At 41.5% G+C, this 15,203-nt stretch overlaps 1 protein-coding gene across 4 annotated transcripts in view; it reads left to right on the top strand.

Annotated features, from left to right (window-relative positions):
- The window catches only part of gabbr1a (gamma-aminobutyric acid (GABA) B receptor, 1a), a 56,805-nt gene that overhangs the window by 17,383 nt on the left and 24,219 nt on the right, over positions 1-15,203 (top strand). For all 4 annotated transcript variants that reach the window (XM_026372014.1, XM_026372012.1, XM_026372016.1 and 1 more), the window contains 6 exons: positions 212-372; positions 7,216-7,350; positions 11,260-11,430; positions 12,086-12,187; positions 12,474-12,539; positions 12,702-12,893. In XM_026372014.1, coding sequence (XP_026227799.1) covers positions 212-372; positions 7,216-7,350; positions 11,260-11,430; positions 12,086-12,187; positions 12,474-12,539; positions 12,702-12,893 — 827 coding nt within the window. The remainder of the gene's footprint in view (positions 1-211; positions 373-7,215; positions 7,351-11,259; positions 11,431-12,085; positions 12,188-12,473; positions 12,540-12,701; positions 12,894-15,203) is intronic.

Raw genomic sequence — 15,203 nt, 5'->3', positions numbered from 1 at the left:
TCACCTACGTTTGAGTTGAAAACTCGCACAGAAGCCGCCAGCCTTTGTCCGACTTGACTCCGCCGCAGCACCGGGGCCAAGTCGCTCCGGTTTAGCTCACCTTGAACCATGCTGGTCAAGAGCACAAGTCCTGCGCGGGCACCTCGCGGGCATACGGTGTTCCTCCGGGCATCTCTCATCGTTCTTCTCCTTTGGCCACGGCCGTCCGCAGGCAAGAAGAAGCTGTACATCGGAGCGCTGTTCCCCATGAGCGGAGGATGGCCGGGCGGCCAGGCATGCATGCCCTCCGCCCAGATGGCCCTGGACCTGGTCAACAACAGGAGCGACATCCTGCCCGACTACGAGCTGGAGCTCATCCACTACGACAGCATGGTGAGTGCATGTGGAGGAGAGACAGAGGAGGTGCGCGCTTAAGTGATGTGTGGTGTCAGTCGGTGAGGGATCTCATTATCTGCCTCTCAAATTAACATGAGGAGTAACTTACTCTGCTGTGCCATACTGTGTGATGTACATTATGTATCATCACTCTTCTCTTTAATTTGGTGTTTCCTCCTGCAATCAAACAACATTTTCTGACTTAATGGAGCTTGTTTAATTTTCCACCCAGGTCATGGCGGGTAAGAAATACGACTTTGCCAAAACTACAGGACAAGCTGCCTTTTCAGGGACACTTGTTTTTCCAAATCACTGGTCTAAAAGAGCCTGCATTAAAGGTTATTCCAGTGATAACCAACCTTCAAGTCCTCACTCTGCTTAACAAAGGGGGCTGCCATACCATGTATACGGTGCTGATTTGTTCTAAATGAACAAACACACCTCCCGCTTGTTGCTCATCAATCATTAATCATGGTGGTATTTCAAAATGTCAGCATTATCAACCACTATAAATTCAATATTCACCCCCGACTGGTTTTATTTCCCCTCACTTCCCCAGTTTACCACCCACTACACTCAGATAGAATTTAATCAAAAAAGCACATTGTTTATCTTATTAAAATTGTTTGATTTGCGCCTTGTTGCTCCATATTCTAATTGTTATTTTGACAATTAATTCCCAAAAGCAACCATTTTTCCCAAGAGAAAGATGAGTGGAGACACATGAAAACAATTACAAGATATTCCCCTATGTCTCCCCTCTTGAGGGTCGTTATCAATCATGCTGCAGGCATTTGCCTGGAGATTGACAGGGACACCAAACAGTTAACTGTACTGGGAATGGTTAGAAATTTGCTATGAGCTTTATTCTGATTGGTGTACAAGGCTCTGCATTGGAATCCTGTTAAACAGAATAGCAGGGAGAGAGGAGAGTATGAGTGTGCGTATGTGTTTGAGAGAGAAAGAGAGAGAGAGGGAGAGTTGGCATGGCAACACATTTACTCTTGAAGCAAACCACAGAAACAAATAAGGTTTTGGGTCTGTAAAAATATGTGTGCAAATTCGTACGCTGGGTGTATGCAGACCCGATGGTACAGTGCATGCTTGTACACATTCTTGATCAAATGCTAAACAGATAAATGTGTGTGTGTGTGTGTGTGTGTGTGTGTCTGATTACAAGTGTAGTGAAGCAGGCATCTGCAGATGCGGCTGCCATATACATAAAGATAAAGCAGTTGCATGAACAGCTTTCATAGGGATTTGAAAACATCGCTTCTCGTGCTTCAGGAGTCGCTGGTGCCCCCGGCTTGAGAAATAGATGCAGATCCTTTGACTAGAACAGCTGAAAGACACTGGTATAACATTGCTTGAGTGATGCTGGTTAATTCCTTGAGTTATGTCAGGAAGGAAATTTATTACTCCTGGTCTGGGTGCAATTTGTCTGCAGTGAGGTTTTCACGTTCTGATTGCAAACATTTTTCACCTGGTTGGAATTGTAATTAGCATCTTAGCCTCTGAGAGGCAGAAAAGCAATTATAAGAAAAGAGATTAATCATCCACATTTACACCCAGTTATTATAATTTGTTTGGTCAGAGAGCCGATCATCTTGTGAGCACAACTCTTTGTTTAACTGTGGGTCTGAGACGAAGGTGTATGTAGCCCTTTGTTTGCTCACATCTCAAGATCAAGGCTGGAGAAGCGTAATCATTCAGCTCAGTCTCTTGATCTGATTTTGTGATCAAGATGAGAAAGTTTTGTCGCATCTGAGAGCGGGACTGAAAACAAGTCTTCCATTAAAGTTTGACTTGGATCTGGCAAGCAGTTGTCTTAACACACTCAAACTCATATCAGTTTGTGACCGTTAGGGTTGGGAGTATCAAGCAATGTCCTCAGCTTGTTCAACATCATACAATATTCATGAAGCTCAACACTTAATCCCAGCCTGTCCGTTTAATGGATGCAGATACCCTGTGGTAGCAGGACGGCTTGTTTCTCTGGCTATTCTGGCGACAGCATCAGACTATTTACAGCCTTCTGAGATTTACACACACAGACAGGCACGCACACACACACACATACAGTACGTAGAGAGACACACACACACACACACACACACACACTTCGTTGCCATGGATATATCAAAGCCGAGACTGCAAACTTTGATCAATTATTAACCGTGATGGAGTGAGACAGAGGAGATACAGAGAAACGGTGAAACAAGGTGCTTCCCTCACTTTCCACACCTTTATTTTAATTGGCAACCATATCGCACTTTCCCATCCACTGTGGCATAACCAGTATTTATCACTGGTCTTCCCGCATGTCCATTGGCATACAAGCCTGGAGTTGTGAGCCAAACGTAATTATGAGGAAATTAGGATGTAGCTGAGCATGCTTTGAGATTTAATACATACGTTGTCCCCCAGGCTCTTATTTTATCCCCTCTTCACACTCTTTTTTATTATTCAATCTGGAATGTAATTACACAGTGTAGTATGACGAGACAGTGTGTTCTCCTGTTCTTCCCAGTGCAGGGAACCTTCAGTTTCTTTTAAACGTTCTCGTAGGCTGCGTTTGACTGATTGGAGAGGCTGCATCGACACGTTAACATCAGCACCAATATTGGCTCAGGGAATTTCAGCACCGAGGACAGCGACAGAAGTGCTGGTGCTATGTCATCTGTGTGTAGATGATGTACGAGTTTAGTTTTTATGGCTGTGTACACACACAGATTAGTGTGTGTGTGTGTGTGTGTGTGTGTGTGTGTGTCAGTCCATGTGTTTGAGAATGTGTACATGAATGGCATCAGGGCCGTCAATCCAGATGCTCTCTTGAGGCAAGGAGGGCTAGAAATGAAAGTGGAAATGGTGATGACCCCAGAGGGTTGTAGAAGACAGACCTGCAAGAATAGCAGAGATTCCTCAGGCTTTATTGCATACCTGCCAACAGCCCTGTTTTCAAGGAGGAATGTGCACGTTTTCACCTTTCAATGCACTGTGGCCTTGATATATAAATATATATATATATTTTTTGCCCAAGGTTTCATTTGTGCACCTAGAATAGTTGAATGATTGAAGGGTTCAACTACAGGGCTAGATGCTGTTTTGCAATTGTATGCAAGAAATAGTTTTCTTTATTATGTGCTTTTGCAGAGTTTATACTTATGAACATTACTGTGGAGTGAAAATGGGAAGTCAAATCCAAGCTGTTGCTTCTCCTTCTCTGTTTGCTCTTACAATAATGTTATTAATGATTAATAATGTTAATAATGATGAAGGGCTTTAATATCAGTATGTACTGTGAGCTTTATTTATAGCACTATGTTCCACAGTCTTGCAAATTTAACATTATAGTAGAAGCATTTTGGAGATTTATACACACTCAGATATATATTTTATTGATCCCCTTGGGGATATTGTTGTTCGGACCGCTGCACTAGATGACGGTGGGGTTTCGATGTCTTGTCCAAGGACACTTCAACATGTAGCCAGGAGGGACTGGGAGTTAAACCACTGACCATGGGGTTTATAGACGACTGCTCTCCACTAGTGGAGCTACATGTCACCCCACTAGTGATTGGTTTTGCCTTTACCACCCTATAAAACCGTTTGAGTGTTTGCACTTCTTAATCTCTTACTGCATTGAATAAGTAACTGGTCTGGGTAAAACAAATGAACGCATTCTTTGAAAGAGAATCTACATAAACATTATTTTGTACTTGTTGACTGAGGCATTTTTAAGCTTTTTAGAGATATGTTTGTCCACTAGTTATTAGATTTACTGCTGGTTTACAACCCATCAAAGCAGTGTTTTACTCACATTTAAATATTCTACATGATTATGTAGTTGCAGTTATTTCCTACTCCATTGTAGAAACATAATATTCACTAAACAAGTTGAGTAATATCAAGACAATGGATCTTTGTCCCTGTTTGGATACTTAACATAAGCTCCACAAGGTCAGAATGTGCACTTTCTAATTGAATTCTAATTTCTACAAGTTGTCAGCAGTGGCTAATTAGCAAATACAAAAAAAAAAACCACATTCAAACAAGATGTTATTAAATTCTGTGATGTGAAATTGTAGTGATAGATTGATTAAATAATTCAAAGATAATTGTAGCATAGGCGATGAAAAACTGCTCATCAGAGTAAGATTAAAGCACGTTAACACCAGAGCGCTAACAAGCTTCTTCTCAGTATGAAGCCAGCCCACAGCCACAGCGACAGACAACACAAACAACCTTTGGGAAAGACAGTCTTTGAAAAGGTCAGTGTGTCAATCTGCATCTCTCTCACACAAAGATAAGGCAGCACTTAGTTTTGTGAGGAATCAGGCTGCAGATTTGTAACCAGCTGAAAACTGCAGCAGCTGATTTCACCCAGAAACACCAGAGGTGACGAAGTGATCTGCGAGACCAGCTGGTGTAGTGATTGAGGGGAAGGAAAATCTGCATCCACTCAGCACTCCACTGCACAAGGTTGTCTATTCCTGTATGACATCAATATTGTGAAGCTGCTTTCCCAGTCAATACTAATTCTATTAAGCCAGTGAATAGAGGATGGTCAGCAGTGCATGGCAATGGACTCAATGAGCAGTTTTACAGACATGTATTCCAAAAACTTTAATTAATTTCAGTTTAATTGAAATCACAACACAAATGATCCCAAGGCTCTTTACATCGAAAGGTTACGACCTTTAATTATATGGAAAACATACATCTATATAGAGTTATCTATTAAAAAAGAACAAATCACAGGGGAGAGGACAAAATCACTGTACTGGAAGAAACCTCCAGAAAAAGCAGAGTCAGGGTGGGCAGCCATCTGCCTCGACCGGTTGGACTGAGTGGAAAGAGGGAAACGAAGAGGAACAACAAGCAGCAGACAATACAGTGGACGGGTTGGTAGGGCCAGTCACTGGACACTGGAAACCTACAGCTCAGAGTCCGGGGATACTCGCATAAAGGTACACAGAGAGAGGGAGACAGAGAGGAGGAATCACAGCGACAGTAGAGAGAAGGCACAAAGTTAATCCTGAGTATGTGGGCGCTGTGGCATCGTTGGTTTACGTGCCTGTCTAGTAAACAGGAGATCCCAGCAGTGCCCTAATAAGCTGTCTTCTTACAAGAACCACTTTCCCTAAAAGTACATGAAGCATTAAGTGGCTGATTTATGTTTGAAAGTTTTTCTCTCTGTTCTTTCTGTTTTGCAAGGGCAGATTGGAGGAGATTTTAAGTCTCCCCATCTCACAGACAGACACAAACTCCGAGTGTCCACATACAATACTTGCTTTAAACTAAACATGTTTCTTTGCAGTGTGTCACATCGCGCTGCAGCTTATCTGGTCAAAGCACACATCTTGTAAACAGGCGATTTCTGGGTTCACATCCCAGCAGTGATGACAGATAATTGGATTTCTGTGCAGATATTCAGTTGTTCACTTCCTCTGATGTTTGTTTTGGACATCAAGCAGGAACCATCATGGCTAATTGTTAAATCCAGTGTGGAGGTGCACACATGTTTCTACCGTCAAGAACTCTCCAACATCCAGGTTTCAAGCCAAAGGGATGTTTGATTTTCAGAGGTACAATGCTGGTATTTTTAATACATATATAAATAAATGACTTTGACTAGAACCATATGTGAGAACATCACCAGTCAGAGCCGAGCGTCACCAGGATTCGGGCTGAATTACTCAACCTGAGAGTGTGTAAACGTTCTCCCTTTTTCTACAATGACGTGACACCACTATAATTCCGCCCAATCTTGAGTTAATGGAAAACACATCAGTCAATAAGAAGCGCAGCTCTTCCACACATTCCCATGTCTTGAGTGGTGATTACCTCTTCAGAGAGATCACAGGGCTCCCTCAAAGAGACAATTCAGCCGTTGAGACAAACAACCCAATTAGGAGCCATCTTTGGTCATCGCCATCTTCTGCTTCAGTACAATTGTTTGTAACACTCATGTGGAGTGTGTGAGTTTTTTTTTTTTTTTCGTGAAGTGCATGTGTGTGCTTGTGTTTGCAAGCCGTATCTTCTCTTCCATGCTGAATCATTAGATGTGTCAGGCTAGTTTATCTGTGGCTCTGATGAGCAGTGCGGCGGCGACGGCCTGTCGGTAATCTGACTGACAGAGCAGTGATGGATCATTTCAGCCACACTCTCGCCACCTGGACATGCTGTAAATGACTTTATTGGGGGGCTGTAATGACTTGTGATGGCTGCCGTTGTGGTCGCCGGGCTCACTTTTGTTTGGTTTCCGCCTGTCTTTCTGTTTTATGTCTTGATCTGAGGACGGTGTCTTGTCTTTTGATGACACATGCTGTCCGTATGGATGTGAACTCCACGTGTGCAGATAATGTTTTTTTTCTCTTGTCCTGCTGCAACTTGTCTTTTTTCTTCACGTTTGCATTTGCATTGTTTGCTGCCCCCTGCTACTTTTGTGTCATTTTATCTTGACCTTGTCTGTTTTGTTCTTCCCATTTCCCTTACTTGTCCTTTTCTTTCTCCTACTTGTTTTTCTTCACATTTGCATTTGCCTTTTTGTTGCTCCCTGCTACTTCTATGTCATTTCTCCTTACATTATCTACTCTCTTCTGTTTTCTGTTTCTTTTTATAGCCACCTCCATCTCCCACAGTTCATTGTTTATTTGTTTCTTCCTTTTGCTTGTAAATCTGTCTCTGTTCTTTCCCATTTTCCACCCTCCATGTCAGTCTCTCTGCTCTTTTTCTCTCTCTGTCTCACTCATCTCATCTCATCATTTTTCTTCCCTATTATAAATCTATCTGCTCATCTTTCCATCTGTTAAACACTTTTTCATTTTGTCCTTACAGTGTGACCCAGGAGAAGCCACCAAGTTGCTCTACGACCTTTTGTATACCGAACCCATCAAGATCGTCCTGATGCCCGGCTGCAGCGGTGTCTCCACACTGGTGGCTGAAGCTGCTCGCATGTGGAACCTTATCGTGGTGGGCGTCTTTTGTTGTCTACACTGAATTTCTCCCTTTCTGGACATTTTGCAGTTATTGTAACTCAGAGATTTGAAACGAAGGCAGCACATAAATGAAACTCACAGTTTTAGATAAACGTCCATGTGTATCTACTCAGAAATAATTTAAAAAAAAAGTTCACATTATAGCTTTATAGCATTATAGCTTTTGTTAGATAGCAACATAGCATTAACAGACAGAATCCTCTCCTCAGAGAAATCTTTAGCTCTGTCTCTGCTTTTATACTAAATATGCTACAGATGCTGCTGGAAGCTGTCATTGATTTAAATAATGACTTTTAAAGTTTGTAGTTGTGGTAATTATACTATAAACCTACGTTCTACTTGCTTATTGATTTTAAAATACTTCACCATGGAGCTCTGAGGCTTCACAATGCAGCTTCACCACACTGCATTGACAGCTGCACTGTGCAGTGGCACAAACATGTTGTTTACCTTCACACACTGCATGATAATACATTTCTTACAACTATGAACACAACTTGTGTCTCTAAATCACCAAGAGATCTGACGCCGTCTTCTGCTGTTCTTATTTTTTTGGGAATATTTGAGCTTTTTATGCCTTCATCAGTCAGTTTATTTTGTTTATCTCATTGTCTTGTCTTCTCTTGATCTGCCTCTCTGTCACTCACATCGCTCTGCTTATTAGCTTTGTCCTATAATTGAAGTTTCATCCAGAGATTAGTCATCGAGAACAATCAGTTCTAGTGGTTGGCATCAGCCCCTCTTTCTTGTTTCTGCTCTCTCTCTCTCTCTTCATCACCCTTTCTTTCCTCATCATTAAAAATTCTTTTCCACTTTTTGACTCTTTGCCTTCCTCTTTTCTCCTTGTGTGTTGTCAGTGCCTGAAGCTGGTCTGCTCTATTTCAGACACTTTTCCCTTTCTTCCTTCCTTCCTCCTATCCATCTGTGCTGTATATACAGTATCTCCCACCATACATTTCCGCATTACTCCCTCAGCTCGAGCAGTGGATTCTCCCCACACACAGAGATTTGTCTCTTTTTACTACACGCCACCACTGGCACAACCTCCTAACCGCCACACTCAATTATTTCTGTATGCGTTCTGCCTGCAGGAGCATCCTTGCATGTCAAACAGGCTCATCATAGTGCTGGGGAGACAAAAGCAACCTCCATTTCTGGACGCTGATCAAGGAGGGGTTCTCGATTAGCTGCTCTTGGCACTGTGTTAATTTGATCCCCCATCTCCTTTTCTAAAAGCACTATAAGCCATAGATGGGCATTGATCTGCTGCTACAAGGCTACAGGAGAACTGACGAACCAAGAATCGCGATATATTATTTGTGCTTTTGGGGAGATTCGATATGGAACTTTTTCTGTCTGTTGCAGAGTGCTGCTGTACAGGTCTATTTCTGCCACAGTAGCTCCATTGCTCTGTTTCAGATTTGTCACTGTTTTTGTGTGAAGGTTTATTCGAGTGTTGCCATGGGGCTTACAGCTCTAAGTATGATAATTTCAGGTTTTGACCTCAGTTGAAATATTGCATTTTACCAGGCACAATGCCAATGAAACCAAAATAGATTGGACACATATGGTTTGTAGCCATGTTCCTTTTTTATTGGTTCCCCAGGATATAAGATATTGACCTCTGCTACAATTGAGCTGATAGGAATAAAATTTTTGATGTTCACAGCATTGACAGCATTGAAATATGGTTTTGCGAGCAACAAGTGGAACGCAGACATTGCTCAAAAGCAGAGACTGTTCACTCATTCAGTCACTATTTCCTAAATAGGTGATCAGTAATATGATGATCAGTAAACAGAAATTTTGGAAAATTATTAAACACACTGCATTGTGGTATTTTTAGCAGATTAGTAGCACTCAATCTTAATATGTTACAGACACAACTTTTTCCATTCCTACGAGGAATTTCTGAAGGTACTGACACATTTCTAGCTCAGATTACTGACAGAGTACTGAGCATTATTAATGGCACTGTATCTGCTGTAGATTAACTGGGACACTGTTTCCAGAAAACAATGTCACCACAGAATTTGAAAACTATATATATTTAACAAAGCTAGTGGTGAACCTCCAGGGATAGATACTGTATGATGATGTGTTGGTCACTTTAATGTCTCAACAAGGATAATTTCATATATCGCCTCAGAGGGTGAATCTTAATGACTGTATGGTCCCTTCACTTCCACCACCATGTAATGCATCACTGATCCGTTCTTAACTAGTGGGTTGATTGCAATCAAATTTTCTGTTGATGCTGAAGTTGTCACACATTAAGTTAAATAGAATAATAGAGGACAATCTAATAATCGAACAATATAGAATAGAGCCAGCCTTATATTTAAAGAAATACATTATTGAGTATGTGTCATCCACCAAAGTTGCTTCAAGTTTCTAAAGATCTTTTACTGCTGCGCCCAGAACACCTGTCTGTTCCTGTATAGTTTCCTTTTCTTTGTATTGATGCCTTTGGCTTCCTGCCTGCCGTCTACCTGTCACAGGAATTTGTTTCCGTAGGGAATACACATTTACAGGACATTTGACATCTATCATCAAGCCTCTTGCTTGCAGTGGTGAACATCCCAGGGCTGTATAGGTAATGGGGCAGAGATGAGAGTTGGAGAGGAGGATAGGCTGTATGTATCTGTAATGGTTCCCTAAACACTAGATTTCTCATTTTAAAGGAGACCTGTCGAGGATTTTATCTCCGCTTGTCACTGTGAAACTAATTGTTAGAGGAACAGGTCTTCTTCCTCTATCCCTCCCTGTTGCTTTGGACACACATCTTAGCAGTCTGCCTCACACCGCAAGGGGACTTTTTGTGGGAATTGGGCCTGAGAATTTAAATTATATACAGAAGGTCTAAATGAAACCGATGATCACTGGGGCTACTGTCTGCGACAGCAATAATGATATCATTTCTGTATTTGTTCTGTTTGTAATTGTAGAATGTGTCATCACAATTTCATGGCAATGCATGCATGGAAAATTCCGGATGCAGTGTTTTATTTTTTTCATTGAAATTACAGAGTTTATCGACATGGCCCATAAACCGGAGGGAGGGCGGGGGTGTGGATGAAAATGAGAAAATAGGAACAGGGATTGTCTCTCTGGTTCTCTGTCTTTTCGCTGGCTTTCCTCTCTGTTGTTTGCTGTTTGTACCGGTTGCCATCAAAGAACACCGTGTACAGGGGAGGAACAAGAGATTCATGATATGAATACATTTTGATTGAAGTCTGTTTACTACTGATGCCTGGAAAGATCTTCAGAAGTATGTTTTTTCTCTCTGTCTCCTTCCCCCTGAACTTTTATATCTTTTACTGTTTCCTTCCTATGTCACTGTTAAGGCTGGAAGGTATCTATTGTATGTATCTACTGTATTATTGTATTGCATTTATTAAAAAGGTTTATACATTTGTGGTGCATGTACTTCAGTATTTCCACTACAGTTATCTGACAGCTGTAGTTACAAGGCGTGGGTGAAAATATCAATACTTCTGAGTATGGTGATTATGTTGTTTCGGGAAACTGTCAATTTTCAAAACCTCTAAAAATGTAGTTGTTTTGATTCTACACAAAAGCATATATATAAATAAATATAGAATAAGAAAGAGTTTTAATATAGATTAAAGTCTCTTTATACTCACGCAGGTGTATTTAGTTATGTGGCTCATAGAAAAAAGCTCTGCTGGGTCAGGAGAGCTCCTAAAGTTAACAGCCTAGACCTTCGCTGTGTAGATACGTTTAAAGAATCATCTTCTTTTACGGATGCATATTTAAATACTTTGATACTTTATGTTTTTACTATAAAGTAGTGTTTCCACAGTGCTGCTTTTAATTTCAGTTTATTTCACTTAATCTCTTTCTGTTACGTTTTGTCCAGCTGTCCTACGGCTCCAGCTCACCAGCCCTGTCCAACCGTCAGCGCTTCCCCACCTTCTTCCGCACACACCCTTCGGCCACCCTCCACAACCCCACCAGAGTGCAGCTTTTCCAGAAGTGGAAATGGACCCGCATCGCCACCATCCAGCAGACCACCGAAGTCTTCACTTCAGTCAGTACCTTTAATCTCCATCGTCTCGTCTCTCTCGGATTTTTTGCCTTTGTTTTATCTCAGACTCATTCGTCTTCTTTTTCCTTTATCTCCCTCACTTGTTTTATTCATTTTTATCATTTTCATTTATGGTAAAGTCTGGTTTACCTGATTGTCTGCCTACCTGGGTACGTTTGTTTATCAGAGCTGTTGTGCTCTCAGACTGTGAGATACAGCTTCAGGCAATTTCTCCTGACGATTGCTGGAGGATTTTTGAAGTAATTTGTTGGAATATTGCTCGCAAGACATATTGATCAGGCAATACATCTCTCTCGGGCACCGCGGTCGATACCATGACACTTGAGTTAGTTCCTGTGATGGAGGTTAAGGATCCCTCTCTCACATTCTTTCCGGTGCCCGCTCACATTCTTCTTTTCTTCTTTCCAGTCGTGTTCTTTGTTTAAAAATCTATTATCTACCGTGCTGTTTTTTTGTTGTTGCCGCATTTCTCATATACACTTCAGAATTGTCTGGCTTGCTTTTCTTTTGTCTTTCTCTATGATCTCAACCTGTCACCTGTCTGTGTTTCTCTGTTCAGCTGCCTCTCTAACCTCCTCGCCCCGCACCCCTGCCCCTCCCTGTCTGTCTCCCTCTGTCCGTCCCTTTCATCTTGCAGACGCTGGACGATCTGGAGCAGAGGGTGAAAGAGGCGGGCATCGAGATCAGCGTTCGCCAGAGTTTCCTCACCGACCCGGCTGTCGCTGTCAAGAACCTCAAGGTGCTTTGATTAAAAATTCACCTCAGCTGTTGGCCGTCTCTCTCTCTCTCCTCTCTCTCCTTCCTCCTTTGGCTCACAGCTGTACACGATACCATTAGCATAGAGAAGAAGAAATTAATGCGCCATGCTAATTAGCTACTCCTGAACAGCGGTACGTGCCTTCCCGTCAAGCAGCTGGAACTTTGGCATGATGCGCTGCCACATCAAGCTGTGCTTTTGTGAAGTTATATTGTTGCTGCAGATGTAAGTAAGCGATGTTTTGTTTTGTTTTCATGTTTTGACACAGCGTCAGGATGCGAGGATCATCGTGGGGCTCTTTTATGAGACTGAAGCCAGAAAGGTGTTTTGTGAGGTTTGTACCTTTTTCCTGCTCAATTAATCCCAACAGACTGAACCTGACTAGGTATTCGGAGACCTTGAGTTCTGTAATGATCTGGCGGCATGTCTCCTCATGCTTATTTATAATCCCCTCACCACCGCCCCTCCCAACCCTCAATATCCCTCCCTGCTGCAGGTGTTCAAGGAGAAGCTCTATGGGAAGAAGTATGTGTGGTTCCTGATAGGCTGGTATGCAGACAACTGGTTCAAGATCAAAGACCCAGCTATCAACTGTACCGTGGAGAACATGACGGAGGCTGTGGAGGGACATGTGACCACAGAGATCGTCATGCTGAATCCTGAGACTGTCCGTGGCGTCTCCAACATGGTGGGAACACATCAAACACTGTAGTGTCTCCTCCCCTGCGCAACTAATGTAGTAATTATATCAAAGAGATATGAAGCAAGCACATAATGAGATGCTCATCTAACAACATCAGATGGTGCACAGCAACATGGAGAACTTCACAATACAAAAATAAATACAAATAAGTAATAAAAAGAAAGGAATTATTACATAAGTAGCTGTAAATCCATCATGAACTACTAGTTTCCTACTAGTGTAACTATTATGTTGATATGTCTGTCTTTAGTGGAATATCTTAGCTATCAGCTGGATAGTCGGGACATTTTGTATTGGCATTCATGTTCCTCTTATTATGACGTTTGTAACAACTTTGGTAAAAAGTTTGATACCAAATACTGAAACTATCTACATGTACAACAATATTTTAATATATTAGCATTGGCTTTGTTGATGTTCATGTTAGCAGTAAGCTGGGTAGTAACAGACAGTATGGACCAACCCTGTGTTAGTGTTCAGCTCAGACACTGACTGATCCAAGATCCAGTCAGAAACATCAGTACTTTCTTTTGTGTGTTATCATTCTTACTTTATGTTTTTACCGAGGCAGATTAAGACCTGAGATAATTTTTTCCCCATCAAGTTGAGCCATCTCTGTTGTGTGTGACAATGCCCCCTGAGCGGATTTGTGCATAATGTCGGCTTTTTAACGACCATGTATGCCGATGCGTCGTATCTAAAATTCACCTCACATTCTGTCTGAATGCACATTAGTCTTCTTTAATAGTCAAAACACAGACAAACACTGAGTTTCCAGAAATGAAAACAAAAAATAATGAGCCGTAAAATACTGAAGAAGTTGTGACATTTTTGCTTCTCTTTAATGAATTAAATTTGCTAGTGTTTCTGCACTGCAGTTTCCAGAGTGTGTCAGTCAAACACCATACTGCGACATGATTTTGAATTAGTTTATCTGCTGGGGTCAGCGCTACCTTTTTGAACTGTTCACCTCATCCTGTCCATCCATAACCAACATTCTCTGTCATTTGTGTAAAATGGATCAATTCCCACGAGGCCACATATTTAGGGCAACGACGGCATCGCTTGAGTGAACCGTGTAAGACCTGAATCAGTGTAATGTTTTTGAAATCAGCGATAGAAAGTAGAATAATAGTTATTTCTTGATGGGGGGATGTCATGGATTGAAATTGAAATGATCCCTGTCTCTTTTTGAACATCTTCCTTTATAATTTGGCCCAACTGTAATTTAGCTTTTCAGGTACCAGTCAGTTTCTGTTTCTCTCTCGCCTGTCTCTTGCCTTCACATTCTCTAATCCTCTGTCTGACTGTCTCTTTCTCATTCCCATTGTGCGACCTTGTGTGACTCTGGTGGTTTATCATGGACCTTCCTTTCATTCATCTTGTTTACCCACCACTCCTTTCCCTTCTCCTCTGCCATTTCCTCATTTTCTTTTTCACCACCCCACCCATATCTTCCCTCTACCCCTCCTCCCTTTTCTCACACTTCATTAGCAGCTGTTGTTTATATTCATACAGCACCTGTCTCTACCTGCTGATTTAGCTGTTGATGTTCTGCTCAACGGGTGATAAGAATTACAGCCCGAACCCCTGCTCATAGTCAATCTATTCAAATTCAATTTCCAAGTTTGAAATTGGCATATTTCTTCTAGATAGAAGACTCAGATGAAGCCAGTGTGCCAATACTGCAGGGTCTGCAATAGCACATTGTCAGCTAGTTTTCAGTAGGTAGTGGCAGATTTAAATGCCAAGGTGGAATTTCAATGAGGTGCATTCGACATAGCTGAATTGGAAGTGTGTAGGCCACTAATTGGTCTCAAAGAATCTGCAGGGACACCACGATGATTTGTTGCATTAATCCCCCATTACAGATTTAATGTCACTTTTAGTATTTTAGGGGAAAATGTTATTGTTTAAAAATAAAAACAAAATGTTCTAAAAAGCTTTATTGTACACTTTGGTGTAAAATCGAAAATAACATCTAGGTTGTTAAGTTTTAGTGAAGGAAACCGTTGAGTTATATTTACTCTGGAACAAGATGTCCTAATTCTACATTTAATTTTTTAAATGATTTATTCTCTTAATTCACAGCGGGGGCACTGGGCAAATACAGAATAATGCTTTTATCAAATGTCAGTTATCTATTATCTAACCCACTCAGTTGAGGGTAGCAGGGGATGCTGGATCCATCCCAGCAGTCACACTGGGCGAAAGGAGTAAAATAAAACAGTGCTCACTATCTAAAATGTTAGATCTTATATCTTGTTTGTTTATTTTGTGCGAACGCTGAAGTGT

Source organism: Anabas testudineus, chromosome 16 (assembly GCF_900324465.2).
Source record: "Anabas testudineus chromosome 16, fAnaTes1.2, whole genome shotgun sequence".
Classification (NCBI taxonomy): domain Eukaryota; kingdom Metazoa; phylum Chordata; class Actinopteri; order Anabantiformes; family Anabantidae; genus Anabas; species Anabas testudineus.
This window is presented reverse-complemented; position numbering and strand designations above follow the sequence as displayed.